Consider the following 16625-nt stretch of genomic DNA (forward strand, 5'->3'; position numbering starts at 1 on the left):
CCTCCACTTGATTGTCGCCCTTCACAACCAACCTTGCTTTAAACACCCTATTTTATATAAAATTGCTACAATCTTAAATCTATGATTCTGTCGAACTTCTCAATATTGAAATTCGTTGTCGCCATCTTTGAACAAGTTGATTGCAAAATCTGAACCAAGCTTTCTTACTAGTTTGTTAGGGATTGACTCGTGTAAACACCGAGCGAGTGAAATTAGAAAAGAACGAACACAAATATTTTACGTGAAAAACAGTCAAAGAAGAAAAAATCATGAAAAAAATAGGTATCAATTTTCACTAAATGAGTAAACAAATGAGAGTACAACAATATGAAGGAACTAAATCTAATTGTACTAAACCTACAAACCCAAACCCGAAAACAAAGCCCTAACTCTGATAGAGAAATCCGAAAACAAAACCTAACTTTCATAGAGCTTTCTCAAAAGGATTAGAGAATTCTCTCCATATTTACCACAAAAACTGTCACTAAAACTCATTTGCGACTACATATTGACGCCTCCAAAAGAAAAGACTTTAATTGCCTTTTTAATTGGTCTTCCAAAATAGGGATGCAAATCCCATTAAAATAAGCTAAGATCAAAAATATCCCTAGATTAATTAGAGCTTAATTGGGAAATATAACAGAATTTAATTGTGAGAAGAAACTTGATTTATGTGGGGAAAATATCATTACGTCACAACGTACCCATTTGCATCGTCACGACTTTGTCCATTCTCGCAACGTCAAGAAGCTTCTCATCGTGACATTGCTATTTGTTTGGCCGAAAATATGAGGCACACCCCACAAATCTCTACCTTGACTCATATTTACCATGCATTCTTCTCCAGACCCCATCACGAGCCGAACTCAATCTTTGTAGAATGTCAACAAAGCTCAAACCGTTCTCGAACTTTGAAATCAAAAGACTCTTAATCTTCAAATCAAGGTTGTATAATGCAACCTAAGCTGGTGATATACGAACGAATATGTGCTTTACAAAAATAAAGAAAACATCGAGCAAATCAACTCTGTCCACTTGGCTGTCACCCTTTGAGACCAACATTGCTTTAAACACTCTACTTTATCTGAAATTACTACAATCGAAATTTGTGATTCCATCAAACTTCTCGATATCAAAATTCGTTGTTATCATTCCTAAACGGGTTGGTTGCAAATTCTGAATCAAGCTCTGATACCAATTTGTTAGGATCGACCAGTGTAAACAACAAGATAGTAAAAGTGGTGAAGAACGAATACAAATATTTTACGTGAAAACTGTCAAAGAGGGAAAAACCATAGGCAAAAAAGGTATCAACTTTTCACTAAATGAGTAAACAAACGAGAGTATAATATGGACAAAAAATAAACCTAAATGTACTAAATGTGCAAACCTAAATCCTGAAAACAAAACCCTAACTCTCATAGAGCAAACTCGAAAACAAACCCCCAACTCTTACAGATTTTTCTTAAAATGGGTACAAAATTCTCTCCATAGTTACCACGAAAACTCCTACCAATACTCATATGTGACTACATCTTGTCACCCTCAAAAGAAAAGTCATGTGGTACTATATCTTTAATTGTCTTTTTAATTGGTCTCCCTAAAGAGGGATACAATACCCCTTTAAATAGGCTAAGATTAGAGGTCTAATCATACTAAAATATCCCTAAAGTAATCAGATTTTAACTAAGAAAAGATTGCAGAGTTTAATTGGGAAAAGAAATCTGATTTATGTGGGGAAGACGTCTCCACATCGCAACGTCCCCATTCATGTCGTCACGACGTCGTAACGATGTCGTAACATTGGAAAGCTTCTCGGCGTGACATTATCGTCTATTCGGCCAAAAGTATGAGGCATACCCCACACTTTGTAAATTTGAAATTTAGTTCATGTATTGTTATTTCTAGGATTTTCGTGTATCTACGTTCTAGATTTCAAATTAGGTCCAATTGTTAATATTGTTAAAGTTTTTTTGTTAAACTTTTTGGTGTGACATTTTGAAATAAGAAAAATACTCACTTGATAGCCATGTAACTAAAACAATGATGTTATGATAAACCTAAATTAATTTATTAAAAGAAATTAGCAATGTTAACAATTAGACTTGTATTTTAAATTGGAAAATAGAGGACTAAATTCCTTAAAATAAAAAGTAAAAGGATTCAATTCAAAATGTACTAAGAGTATAAAAGATTATATCACATTTTAACTTATATAAATTTATTAAAATCTCCATATCGTTATAATAAATTATGAAAAATATATTATAAAGCTCGACATAAACACAAAATAGATAACAATTATTTTGCAAATTAAATTTTAATAATAAACAATGCAAAAATGTTAAAAAGTAAAAAGTAATAGAATGAAATCCAACCCCGCATTGATCTCATTTCTTTGTCTCATTTCTTTGTCGATTAATCTGACATTCCCAAATCTCTTGATATCCTCTGTGTAAATGTCATTAAGTTCCAAATGAAAATGTTTTTCTTTTTTCCTTTACCGTCTACTATTTGAGCCAAAATATTAACATTATCTTTGAAAACTCCCACCGTGAGGCCACTCCTTTTTGCATGAAATAATGCCTCCTGGACTACAAATAATGTCCCTTGTTGCATGGCTTCGAACTCCACTGTTTTACCAAATGAGAACAGTCTCCCTTCCTTGCAAATGGAAAACACTACTCGCCCAGGGAAATAAGGATCACATATTCCTTTTTTTCTTCTTTCACGGAAAATACCAACATCATTATTGAAAAATGTGTAGCTGGACTTGACCAACACTTATCTTGGCAAGTGAAGTGAAAGACCAAATTTCTTTCTATTTCATCGGAATGAAAGCTTCCTCAAAAAAAAAACATGTTTTTTTTTTAATTACAAACAAATTTGGGTCAAATTTTAAAAAACCATTCCGTGTTTCCATAAGAAAGTTGTATAACTTTAATTAATATATGGGTAAATTACAATTAAGATCACTAAATTATTAGTAAATTTATATTTTAGTCACTCAATTTCAAAAAGCTAAAACAATGGCCATTGAACTATTCGAAAGCTTTTATTAAGTCACTGAGTTGTTAAGTTTTTTTTTTAAAAGTTTGACTAGCGAGTTTCAAGTGATAATTTGACAATCGGTACGGTGGATCAATATCTATCATTAAGTAGAAGAACATAATACCTTAGGTCCAAATTGATTTGATTATCAATATCAAAGATCAGAATTTTAAAATTATTTGGATTTCAATTCGCAGATTTATGACATTTAAAGTTGTTTCATGAAAAGAAATTAAACTGTAAAAGAGAAGAGAAGTGGGAGCTTTCGATTGAAAAACATACAACAACAATTTTAATAACCCAATAATTTAAATGAAAACTTTCAAATTATTCAATGATCATTTTGTAACATTTTAAAATTAAGTGACTAAAACGTAAACTTATTGATAATTTAATAACTTTAAATAAAATTTACCCTTAATAAATAAATAAAACACCCGAAGAATTCCTAATCTTATTTGTGAAAGTAAAAAATCTACCATTAATTTAGCACATAATAATTCACACAAGAAATTAAATTCCTGAAACGAAAATTGAGTGTCAGAATTAATTAATCAAAGACTTATAATTGAAGTCTTATGTTCCAATTGAGCGATGACTTGACCAAAACTTTATTTGAAGGATTAATTATATTATGATTTCTCTTCTTTTTTCAAACAAAAGCTTTTACTTTTTTTTTTCTTTTCAAAAAGCATCAACTTTATAATGAAATGTCGTTGTTCATGTAATAGTATCTGCTTTATATGCTTACGGATGTAGCTGTTAATTTGAGTACAGTTAATACTTCTATAGGGGGAGTGATTCAAAAGAGAATTGGATTTTGGACTTCAATCACTCTCTGGGGATGTATTCAATCTTTGAAGCTGAACTTTTAGGCATTTTTGGCGGATTGAGTCTTTTACAAGATTAAGGCTTTATCAATTCATAAGGATAGCCTTGAGGTTGTTCTTGCTTTGTAAAAGGGTTTTACAACTAGTTCGAGATCAACATTAGTTAGGCGGATCCAACAGAAGTTACGAAATTTCAAATATTGGGAGCTTAGACATGTTTTGAGAGAAGTTAACTCAGTCACAGATCGAATTGCCAAGATGGTGTCTGTGGAGATGGAGGAGTTAATGTTTTAGCTTTTACTCCTACAAATCTTTTATAATTCCTTAAAAGTGACAAAATTAATGGTGCTTTTGAGCTTTCGATTGTATTAGTGTAGCAACATCTCATAAGCTTTGTTAATATTAAACTTTTAATTATAGGATAGGTAATTTTTAAATCTTTCTTTTGCTTTTTTATCTTCAATAGCTCATAAAATTATGGGAACAATTACATTAGTTGATATATATATATATATATATATATTGGTGGATACAAATATATTATAAATTTATTAGAATCTCCATATTATTATAATAAATTATGAAAATATATTATAAAGCTTGACATAAACACAAAATAGATAACAATTATTTTGTAAATTGAATTTTAATAATAAACAATGCAAAAATGTTAAAAAGTACGAAATAAATATTATATATATAATACTAATTTACAACCTAAATATTTTTTCAAAATCAATATTTACTCAAATAATAGAATTAAACAATACATATATTGTAATAGCTCATTATAGACCCTGGTCGGAACAGTGGTTTCAGGACCACGAATCCGAGTCAGAAAAATATTTTAATATTATATTCCGCGCTTAAAGTATGTGAATTGATATGTGTGAAATTTTTGTATGAAAATTTTATCGTTTGTGTGCTCGATTTTATAAAAAGGACTTAATCGCATAAAATGAAAAAATGACTTGCTATTTGTTAAAGTACTATATTGCTATGTTCTTTTAAAGGTGGAGGCCTTAAAATGAAATTAGGCCATTTAATTATTGCATGGACGGTTGTGGACAACCATTATAAACTTTTATATTATTTTATAAAGGTTAAAATAGTAAATTATGTAATAATATGTGATTAAATAAAACATAAATTAAATTGGCCATGCATTTTCATCTTTAATGGCCGAATATGGAGAAAAAGAAAGCCATGGAGGTTGTTTTAGTTCGGCACCTTTGGAAGCTAAATTAAAAAATCAAGAAATGAGGAAATCAGAATTAGATCGGGGAAAGTCAAAAGTGATCGAATAGTCATTTCGGTTTGTTCGTGTCTAAACAAGGTAAGTTCATAAGTAAATAAATGCTGTTAAATTCAAATGTATATGTGTTATATGTGCTGAATTGAATTATAATAAATATATGTGTATATGCCGAATTGAATTGAAAGTTGGAGAACTAGTTACGAGCTTGAATCGATCAAATTACGACGTCCGAAAGCCCCATACGAACCATAGGAATAGTATAGGATACATATGTCATGACATAGGATTTCCGATATTGTTATCGTGTAATACCACGTATGGGACGTTGGCATCGATTTGAGATTTACGTGTAAGACCATGTCTGGGATATTGGCATCGTATATGATTTCGTGTAAGACCCTGTCTGAGACAGTGGTATCGATATTTGATTACATGTACACTACAAGAAAATAGACTTTTAGCGGCGTTTTTTTTTTTGCCTTTAGCGGCGCTTTCCTAAGCGCCGCAAAAAACGTCGCTATATGCAACGCCGCAAAAATTAGTGGCGTTTTTTCGAAAAAAATGCCGCTAAAGACCATGACCTTTAGTGGAACTTTTTTTCACAAACGCCGCTAAAGATCATGACCTTTAGCGGCACTTTTCTCACAAACGCCGCTAAAATAATGATCTTAAAAATTATTTTATTTTAATTAAATAATATTTATTTCTATGTTAAATATTATATTATGTTTAATTTTGAAATTTGAACTTTAAACTATATACTTTTAAGGATAAATAAAAATATTAATTAAATTAAATTTTCCATTAAAATTTAAACTTCAAAACTAAATATAAAAATTAATGAATTTAAATTTAATACATAAACATTGATTCAATATGTAATTTAATACATAAAAAACATACACACACAGACACACAAAGTATTAGAATTTCTAAAACATAATTCATCCTGGTGAGAAAATGATGCCAAAATGTTGAACTCCATATTCGATTGACTCCATATTCCCCACAAGTACCTACAAGGAGAAATTCCATTAAACGAGAAAAGTATTGATCATCAATCATCAACAGCTAAAATGTTGAACTACCAACATTAAGAAAGGCGTCATTTAACTAAAACCATCAGATAAATTCTATGCTTATTATGCAAAATGCTTTTGAGTACAAACTGGTTTGGAGCATTATTTTAGACATCTCCCGAGTTCCATTTGTTTTATATTAGCAAGTAGATATAGTACACAACTTATCCTATTCCATTGCAAACAACTATTATTACAAAAAGTCCAGCAAGAAAGAAATATATTCTACTACGATAGTCTAGACTCAATGTAGAAGCAAGTCTAGCAAATCCTAACGATAGTAGCGGAGTTGCGATTTAAAGGCGCCTTCCACCAACTCCTTAGGAAGCATTTTGAAAAGTTAGTGGAACATAGATCTGAAACAATATACATCTATATACTGCATACCAAATTTAGATATGCTGCATGCACAAAAGAAAATTGTGATGCCAAAATTATAACACCTATAAAGCAGCAGCCTCATAATATTCAGCCAATTTTTATCAGAAACTGAATTAAATAAACATGAAGTTAAAATAGTAGCGTAAAACTTGTTTAGATACCTTCTTGAACCGATCCATAGTGCCAGACATTATGCCCCTTGTAGCATCCATGCCATTGCCATGTTTTTTTGCAGGCAATAGTAATATATAAATTATCAAAAACTTTACAGTAGCGTGATCTATCTTTAGCTCACTGCAAATCTAATTATCTTTATTATATTTTGAAAGCCAGTCATTGAAGGCAAACAAAAGCTTTTCTTTATATATATTTGATGTATAACGGAGATCCTATAATGTCTTAAAAATGAAACTATGTCATCCCATATTGTCACTCGGTCTTACCACCACCATTGATCTTGATGAGCTTAAACCTCCTCATTACTCTCCATATATAGTTTGCTCCTATGTGTCTTTGTTCTTCCGGTTCTAAACACTGTTTTGCCTTTTCCCTTGCATCACTTCTCTTTCCTGTACATACAATAGAAGAAATTAATACAATTACCCTTTTAGCATACGATGCAATTTAAAACTTTAAACAATTTAAAATTTAATCGATGTGAGATAACACCGGTATAATACATGATGATGCAAAAAAGGTGATTGTTTACAAGATCTAGGCAATATCTGATAAATTGGAGGGATGCATTTCTTTCCTTTGAAAAGTTTGATATATGGATATTAAGTTCATTGGACATATAAAATCAGTACCTTTGGGAGTCTCTCAATTCACTGCGACTTCGATCCACATGCAAGATGAGAAAGGCCAAAAATCAATAAGTAATACATAGCAAATAAGGAAAATATTGTATATTTTCTCAATTTCTTGCCACTTGCCAAGAAGAAACATAAGGTCTCTCACCAGGGAAAGTAATTTCTTTAAAAGTGCATTCTCATTTCTCAATTGCTCCACTTTTTCTTCCAGAAATCTTGTATGCTCCTTCAAAACAAGATCGACCTTAGTATAGGAAAACAGTTACATCTGTGGAAATTAAAATCATAAGAACTAGGTTCCGTTTACGCTCTACTAATAAAACAGAAAAAGAAAGGAAGAATTGTAATTTTCGACTAGGATGCTTGCATATATATACATCTTGCCTTCTAGATATGATGTATGGAACAACTTGGCTAAGTTTGGGGTGTATTCTAGATTTTACTACTCTGCACACACATACCTTTTGAGACAGCTCGAGATTTTGCAACTGAAATTCTATTTTTGATCTTATTCTTCCTCTTCTTTGCTCGAGACTCTTCAATGGCTTCTTGTATTTTGTTCATCCTCTCTTGTAAGCAGTAAATCATTCATTATGAGCAACTCTCCACTTTCGATGGTGCATCTGCAGCCAAAACCCGCATTCGAGACCTATATGGGAACCCTAATGGATTAATTAAACACCTCTATTTCGATAATCTTATTCGATCATTTAGACGACAAGAAGAAGATCCAGTTTCTTTCACGATATTATGAATCCCTATTTCCTGCTTCTTTGTGGTACAATCATTGCGAGTTGCATTAGAATTTGTTGCTTTCTTGCGGTGTTCATCGTCTGGTTTCTCAACTTTGACATCACTCATTTCTCTCATTCAACTATAAGCATGAATTAATCGAATATTTACCTCTTCTCCAACATTGACAGAAACTCTAGATGCTGAAAAACCTGGCTGAATCGCTTTCCCTAATACCTGAAAAAAATTGAATTTTTTTTAAATATAAGGGCTTTACTTAAACGAAGAACTATTAAAAAAAACTTAAGGATTTTGGGAGAAATTTAGGGATTAGGGGAAATGTAGAGAATTGGGGAAATTAATTTTGGGGTTTTGCTGGAAATGGCTAAACGTTTGGCATATCTGTTTTGGGATTTTGGGGGGAATGGCTAAGTGTCGGGCATGACACAAGAAGATGAAATTTAAGAAAAAAAGACGATGTCGTTTTCATAGTGTTTTTTGTGGCGTTTTTTAGAAAAACGCCACTAATCTCTTAATTTTCATATTTATTTTTATTATAGTGTTTTTTGTGGCGTTTTTTAAAAAAACGTCACTAATCTTTTAATTTTCATATTTATTTTTATTTGTTATAATAGTGTTTTTTGTGGTGTTTTTTTAAAAACGCCATTAATCTCTTAATTTTCATATTTATTTTTATTTGTTATAATTTGGAAGCCATAATAATTAATTAATGATAGTCAATATTTAATAATATATATATAAAGTTTATCTATTATCTCTTAAATAATTTAAACTATAAATATAATTTTAATATATTAAGATTAATATTATTTCTTTTACAATTATATAAGAAATCGTTTAATATATAAATTAAATAATACTAATTAATCTAAACCCTAAACCTCTAACCTTTACCCCTAAATCTTAAATCCTAAATCCTAAACCCTAAACCCATAACCATATCCCTTGACCCTTAAAACCTAAACCCTTAACACATAACCCCTAAACCTTAAACCCTAATACATAATCCATAAACCTTAAAATATTAACTCATAAACCATAAACCCCTAACCCCTATCCCCTTAACGCCTAACCCTTATCCCCTTAACGCCTAACCCCTATCCTCTTAAAACTTGTTTTGGTGTAATGTATCTCTTTTACAATTATATAAGAAATCATTTAATATATAAATTAAAAAATACTAATTAATCTAAACCCTAAACCTCTTAACCCCTATCCCATAAACACTAAACTCTAAACCCTTAACCCTTAACCCCAAACCCTTACACCTTAAACTTTAACCCTAACCATTAAACCCTAATTAATCATAATCCCTAAACCCATAATTCATCATAAACCTTCAAATACTAGTTAACTTCTAAACCTTAAACCCTAAACCATATATCTTAAACCATAGTTAACTCATAAACCTTAAACCCTAAACCATATATCTTAAACCATAAACCATAAACTATAATGATAATTAATTCGATATTTTAAATTCAATACTATCTCTTTTACGATTATATAAGAAAATATTTAATATATTGTATAACCATAAATTTTAACAATTATTGTTTTAGGGTTATAGATTAGTGTTTATGATTTTTTGGGTTTAGGGTTATATGATTTTAGGCGTTTTTCCAAAAGCGCCGCTAATGCTCTGTTTTTAGCGGTGTTTTTCCAAAAGCGCCGCTAATGCTCGTTTTTAGGCGTTTTGCCAAAGCGCCGCTAATGCTCTGTTTTTAGCGGCGTTTTCCAAAAGCGCCGCTAATGTTTCTATTTTTCATGGCGTTTTTTTACTAAAACGCCGCTATTGCTATGTGTTTTACAATTTTTTGCGGCATTTTTTGATAAAACGCCGCTAAAGCCCTATTTTCCTGTAGTGGTAAGACCACATCTGGGACGTTGGCATTATACGAGCTTTCCGAGCTATCTGCGTATCCTTATGATTCCGAACAGTTCAGCGGGCATTCCGAGAAATGAATAACTATGTGAAAATATATTCGATTCAAGAACGTATGTTTTGTTTATGAAATTTAGAAATGAAAGGTGAGTATGTATTTAATGACTATATGTAAAATTCATGACAATGAATGATGAATGTATGCAAATGAAATATGAATAAGTGAAATAGATGTAATGTATGAGATTGAGATGTGTTTTGGTGCAAGTGAATATGAATAAATGAGCTAGATGGATCAAGTATGTATGAGATTTATATGTTCATTGAGAAATGAGGTAAATGAAATTACTTAATGTAATCATATGAATTTATGAGTATGATGAATGTATATGTGGTTAAGATTTCTTAAATTCGGCCTAGTTGAATTAAATTATACATATCATTGAGTCGATTTTATTTGCTTATGGCTTACTAAGTTTTTAAAGCTTACTCTGTGTGTTTTTCTTATGTTTATAGATTTTCGGAGATTTGTTCGGGTTGGAAGTCGATGGAGACGTTATCACACTATCCAATTATTATTTCGGTAAATAATGTTTTGAGATTTGGTTATGTGACATGTATAGGCTAGTTTTGATATATTTAGATTGAAATTTGTATATATATAGCCATGCAAAAATGGCTTCATCATAATGCTAATGTTGTGTATATATTCGGTCATGTTATAAACTTAAATTGGGAGGTATGTTTCATGGTAAATATGTAATGATGTTGGTTATAAGATTTGACAATGTGAAATGGCAAGTAGGATGTTTATTCGGCTTATTAGTTAGCTCATCCTGGAGGCATGAGAAATGGTATAATTTGGCTTAATAAGGTAATATGATGATTATATTATGGTGTGAATAATTATAAGTGATCTATTCGTTTAGATGTTAAGTTATGAAATAGCATGTTTAGCTTAAAATTTGAATGATGAAATGGTTAGAACCTATTGAAGCTAAATTTGATAACTGAATGGTTGTCTATTTGAATTGTTGGACATATGAGTTATAAATACATATGCCTATGACATGTTTTCTTGTGGTTCGGTTTCAAAAAGTCAAATTGTTGGTTCAATAAATGATCATAAAATGTGATGTATATATGTAGTAGTAAATTCAGCTTCTTGTATGTGGTTCATGTGTGTGGTTGATTATATTATTTAGCTTGCGAATTAGGTATGGTATGACTTGACATTGTGTTTAAAAAAAAAGAAAAAGAAATGGTTCAATTTAATTAGGTAAAATGCGCATAATGTTATAATGTTTAAGATGCTATGATTTAGTAATTGTATTTAGAAATGGTTTGTTGGTTATGTTATATAGTTACTTAATGTTTTATGTGCAAATAAATATTAGACCGTGAAACATGGCCAAATTGGTTTAACAAGTGCATGTATAATGTTTATTAAATGTTATGTTTGCTATTTAGTTAATGATATGGGTTGAAACGGCTTAGTATATATGCGTTTGTACTTAGGTTTATAAAATGGTATGATTGTTAATTTGTTATGAAATAGATGTATTCAAATGGATGTTTTAATATATGCTCGGTATATGAAATGAAATATGTTTGATTATGACTTGGGTAATTGAATGTTATGGAAATGATGGCTATATGGTTCGAATTTTTGTAATTATGAAATATGTTCAATTTGGTTTTGATATTTGATAGCTTGGTTCGAAATTTTTGTATAGGTAAATGGAATTGAAATGGTTAAATATTGAAACATAGTACATATAAGAGAATGTTCGATTAAGCATGAGTTATGTGGTTAGTTATGTGTTTCAAATATACAAATTTGATTTTATGAATAAGAGGTTGGTTTATTAATTTATTTCAGAAAAAAATTATAAGGAGAATACACTACTAGGTGTATGAATTGTAAAGAATGTCAATTTTGAACTGTGTTTCTATATTTCCGGTAATGCCTTTTAACTCTAGTCCGGCGACGGATACGAGTTAAATGTGTTACATATATATTACTAATTTACAAAAAAAAAAAATTAATATAAATTAACCCTTAAAATTAATAATTTTAATTTATTAAACAACACTTTAATAAAATCCCCAACTTTAATCAAAATGAAAGAAAAAAAAATCAGTGTTTTTTTTTTCTTAAAAAAAAAGGAGGTATTATTAGTATTTACATTCATAATCATCTAAATTATGTAAATAAACATATAAAACACAACACCTTCAATACACCGACTCTTATCCGATATGATGAGTATTTCTTTTATTCGTTCTTGCAATGTTAGGAACAACGACCAAAATAACATCCTCAATGCCTAAGGATGTATGAGATATGGCCGGATGTCTGCAGAAGGGAAAATGATGTTAGAAAACGAAAAACTTTCTCGTCCGGACATGTGCTATTTTTAGTTTACCCTTAGGCTTAGCTAAGCAAATTCAGAGGAGTGCTTCTTCTCCCTTATCTCCTTGCTTATACCCCAACCTTAGTTATGGCTCATGTACCGTCAAATAATATTGTCTTGCTGTTCCTTCTGGTTTCTTTCCATGTTAATGTCATAGCTGAAGAAGACGAGGCAAACATTATCAAACCCGGTTCTTCACTTTATGCAGGAAAACAGCCTAGTTCGTGGGCCTCACCTTCGGGGAATTTTGAATTTGGTTTCTACCGTCAAGGAAAAGGATATGCAGCCGGAATATGGCTTGTTGGTCCACCAGAAAACACCATTGTCTGGGCTGCAAAACGAAATGATCCGCCTGTCTCCTCAAATGCCACTTTGGAATTCACTAAACAAGGCGTATTGCTTCTTCGGACTGAGGACGGGGTGGAAAATGTCATTGCGAATCTGTCCGGCATGCAATTTGTTGATTCAGCTTCCTTGCTGGACACCGGGAATCTAGTGCTCTACGAGAACGGGTCTGTTGTTTGGGAGAGCTTTCATATCCCGACCGACACAATCTTAGGAGGCCAGAATTTAAGCCGTGACCGTGAGTTGATTTCCAGTGTGTCAAGTTCAAACCACTCAACTGGCCATTATTATTTGTGCTTGAACTCTGATGAGCTTGTAGCCAATTTAAATATTTCTTCTGCAGCTGCTTATAAGTACTGGGTCTTCCGTACTGGCTTTTCTTCCCCCGTGTTGAATCTCAATGAGAATGGCGTTCTAGCACTGTATTCATCACAAAATTGCGACCAAGAAAACGTTTTGGCAAACGGCTCGACAGCTGGGAACGAAACAATGATGATCTATAGAGCAACCCTTGATTATGACGGTGTTTTCAGATTGTACTCGCATCAACTTGAAAGCAATACTATGTCAAAGAAGTGGCAGAATTTGGATGACGAATGTGAGATTCCAGGTCGGTGTGGGTTGAACAGCTACTGCTCCACCAGCAGCGGTAACGATACTGAGTGCTATTGCTATCCTGGTTTCAAATTTATCGACGAGAATGCCAAATTCCTGGGTTGCTCTCAGAATTTCACTGTAGATGGGTGCGAGACTAAGAGACATGTACTGATACACAACAATAGCACTACCTTAGACAATATGTCTTGGGCTGGTAATCGTTATTCTGTGAAGCGTAATCTAGAGAAGGAAGACTGTAAGAAAGCTTGCGAGGATGATTGCTCCTGTGGTGGAGCTCTCTATAGCCCAAATCGCTGTAGCATGTATTCATTACCGCTTAAATATGGTAGAAAACATGTAAATATAACAACCACAGCCTTCATCAAGTTGATTCCGCGTAGCACCATTAGCCCCCCACCTGAAACAAGTCCAATGTTGGTAAGCGAAGGAAACCAAAGCCTCATTTTAACTATGGGCTTAAGTTTGGGTTCCGTTGCAAGCTTGTGTTTTGTGATTGCAATATGTAGCTTCTTGTTATACAGGCATCGAGTCCATAGTTATGAGAAGCTTTTAGAAAGTAAAAGTTCAGGATTTTCCGAGCAATTTACACTACGATCATTCACTTTCAATGAGCTAGATGAAGCAACACAAGGTTTCCAAGATGAGTTGGGTAGAGGCTCATTTGGAGCGGTTTATAAAGGAACTTCGCCAGGGGATGGTAAAAGTATTGCTGTTAAGAGATTAGGAATGGTTAAGGAAGGAGAAAGGGATCAGTTTCGAACTGAGATGACAGCCATTGGAAGAAATAACCACAGGAACTTGGTCCGATTGCTTGGATTTTGTGTGGAAGGTTCAAGGAAGTTCCTTGTTTATGAATACATGAGCAATGGCTCACTGGCAGATTTTCTATTCAACAGGAATGAACGCCCGGTTTGGAAACAGAGAGCCAGAATAGCGTTGGACGTGGCTAAAGGTATCCTTTATTTACATGAAGAGTGTGAGGTGAGTATCATCCATTGCAACATTAAGCCCCGCAACATACTCTTGGATGATTCATTGACTGCAAAGATTTCGGATTTCGGATTGGCAAAGCTATTGAGGCCTAATCAAACAAGCAGTACAAGTGGAACAGCATTGTACTCGGCACCTGATTGGCAAAACAGTGCATTGTTATCGGTAAAAGTTGATGTATACAGTTTCGGAGTGGTACTGTTGGAGATCATATGTTGCAGAAGCAACATAGAAGTAGAAGGTCGCAGTGCAGATGAGATACTGCTTTCAACATTTGTAAACAATTGCTTTGTTGGGGGAGAGTTGAATAAGCTCGTGGAAGGTGAAGAAGAAGTGGACATGAAAATGGTGGAAAGGTTTGTGAAGGTGGGGCTTTGGTGCATTCAAGATGATCCCAATTTGCGTCCACTGATGAAAAATGTGATCTTGATGCTGGAAGGAATAATGACTACACCAGTCCCTCCATCTCCATCACTTCCCCATGTTACTAATTAGTGTTTTTAACTTTGAAGTTGGGTTTATTTTAATTATGTTTTTCATGTAATTAATAATAATTAGAGGAGTAATTTTTAAAATAAAATTTCAATATTTGTCATTTTGGAAACTATCTGGTTGTTGAAATGAAAAACATTTTATGTTCCATGCATCAATTATAATGTGATAAGTGAAAGGTCTCTAATCTATACATCAATTATAATATTAAAAGTATACATGGTTTTTTTCCTTTGTTTTCACTTATGTGTTGTGTTGAAAAATTAAATGTTAAACTATTAAATACTTTTAAAATCAATGTGTTGTGTTTGTTAAATTTAAGTAAGAGACATGATTAAATTGTTTGATAAACGATTGCTTTGGGGTGTGTTTCTAAAAATTTTAGAGCTTTAAAGAAAATCTTAGAAAAGATTATCTTTCGGTCTCACTTGCCTAGATATTCCCTTAGGGGCATCACTTCTTAATTTTTTAAGTCTACTTAATTTAGTCCAAATATTACAATTTAGTCCTTTTTTGAAAAATCAGCTTTCCTACATTTTCATTAACCAAATCCTTTTTTAGGTTTAGCAATTTATGCTGAACATAAAGAGAATGGACATGGAAATGAAAAGCAAACAAAACATTGAAGTTTAAGAAAAAAATATGAAAGTTTGGATTTTTATGAAAGAAAACTTAACATAAAACTAAAGGCATTCAACAAGGAAATCTAAAGCAATAAACATAAAAGGAATAAACTTTAACAGATTTAAAGTAAAAGAAACTAAAATGCATTAAACTAAAGTTAGAAATGTATTACAACCAAGGTATAGGGATTGGAAGTGCAAATAAACTTAAGCTATAGTAATAACTAATTTAACTACTACTAAGAACAACTAAAACAAGATAGAAAGTTGTTAGGAAATATAAAATCTACCGCTAAAGAAATGAAAATAAAAAAAAAACCCTAGAAAAAGAAGAAAACCTAGAGAAAACCTAGAGAAAACTAAGGCTAAAACTAAACTAATGTGTGTCTCCTCTCCTCAACCAAAATTGGTTATTTTAAGTTGAATGCTGTTAGTATTTCATTGCCAAAATTGCCCTTACATGGGCCTTAGTTGATTGGTGGATCGGGTAGAAAAAGACTACTCTTTTTATCCAATTTTGTCCCCCTCACAAAGTTGGTGTCGTGATACCTAGAAAAAGATATCTCGATTCCTCAGGTAGTTTTGAAACTTGGGGTCTTCTTTGAGAGTGGATAATACGATACCACTGAAAGGTGGTCTCCCATCTTTCTATACTGTTGGAGGTACCACGATTTCAAGGTATGGAAATCGCGATACATTTTCCTTTGGTGTCGTTTTCACTCGTTTTTAACCTCAGCAAATCCTTACACCACTCAACCAAATGTTAGGCCCCCCAGTAGTACTATTGGCCAAATTTGATCATAAAATGAATAAAAACAAGACATTTACACTTATTAACTTAAAATCTAAAAAATATGAAAAACTATGAAAAAATGCTACTTTGCTTGAGAATAAGGTCCTTAAGTATATTGGCAAAGTCTAATTTGCCATATTAAATTATGGTAGATCAAACTCCCCTATATTTAACTCTTTGCTTGTACTCAAGCAAACCAAACATGCAAAAGAAAAGATGACTTTTGGATTAAATCAGACAATTAAGTCATATATCTATAAAACATCAAACTAGTACAGGAACTGCCTTATGCAACTTA

General features: G+C 32.2%; 1 protein-coding gene across 1 annotated transcript; it reads left to right on the forward strand.

The window, feature by feature from the left end:
• Window positions 1-12553: 12553 nt before the first annotated feature.
• LOC108458770 (G-type lectin S-receptor-like serine/threonine-protein kinase LECRK4) lies at window positions 12554-14914 on the forward strand. The gene has a single exon (XM_017758166.2). The coding sequence runs from the start codon at window positions 12554-12556 to the stop codon at window positions 14912-14914; it is 2361 nt and encodes a 786-aa protein (XP_017613655.1).
• The last annotated feature ends 1711 nt before the right edge of the window (window positions 14915-16625 follow it).

Source organism: Gossypium arboreum, chromosome 4, assembly GCF_025698485.1.
Source record: "Gossypium arboreum isolate Shixiya-1 chromosome 4, ASM2569848v2, whole genome shotgun sequence".
NCBI lineage: Eukaryota > Viridiplantae > Streptophyta > Magnoliopsida > Malvales > Malvaceae > Gossypium > Gossypium arboreum.

What these genes read in the sequence shown, in the direction of transcription:
- LOC108458770 (XM_017758166.2), top strand. Translation starts at nt 12,554, where the DNA reads ATGGCTCATGTACCGTCAAATAATATTGTCTTGCTGTTCCTTCTGGTT.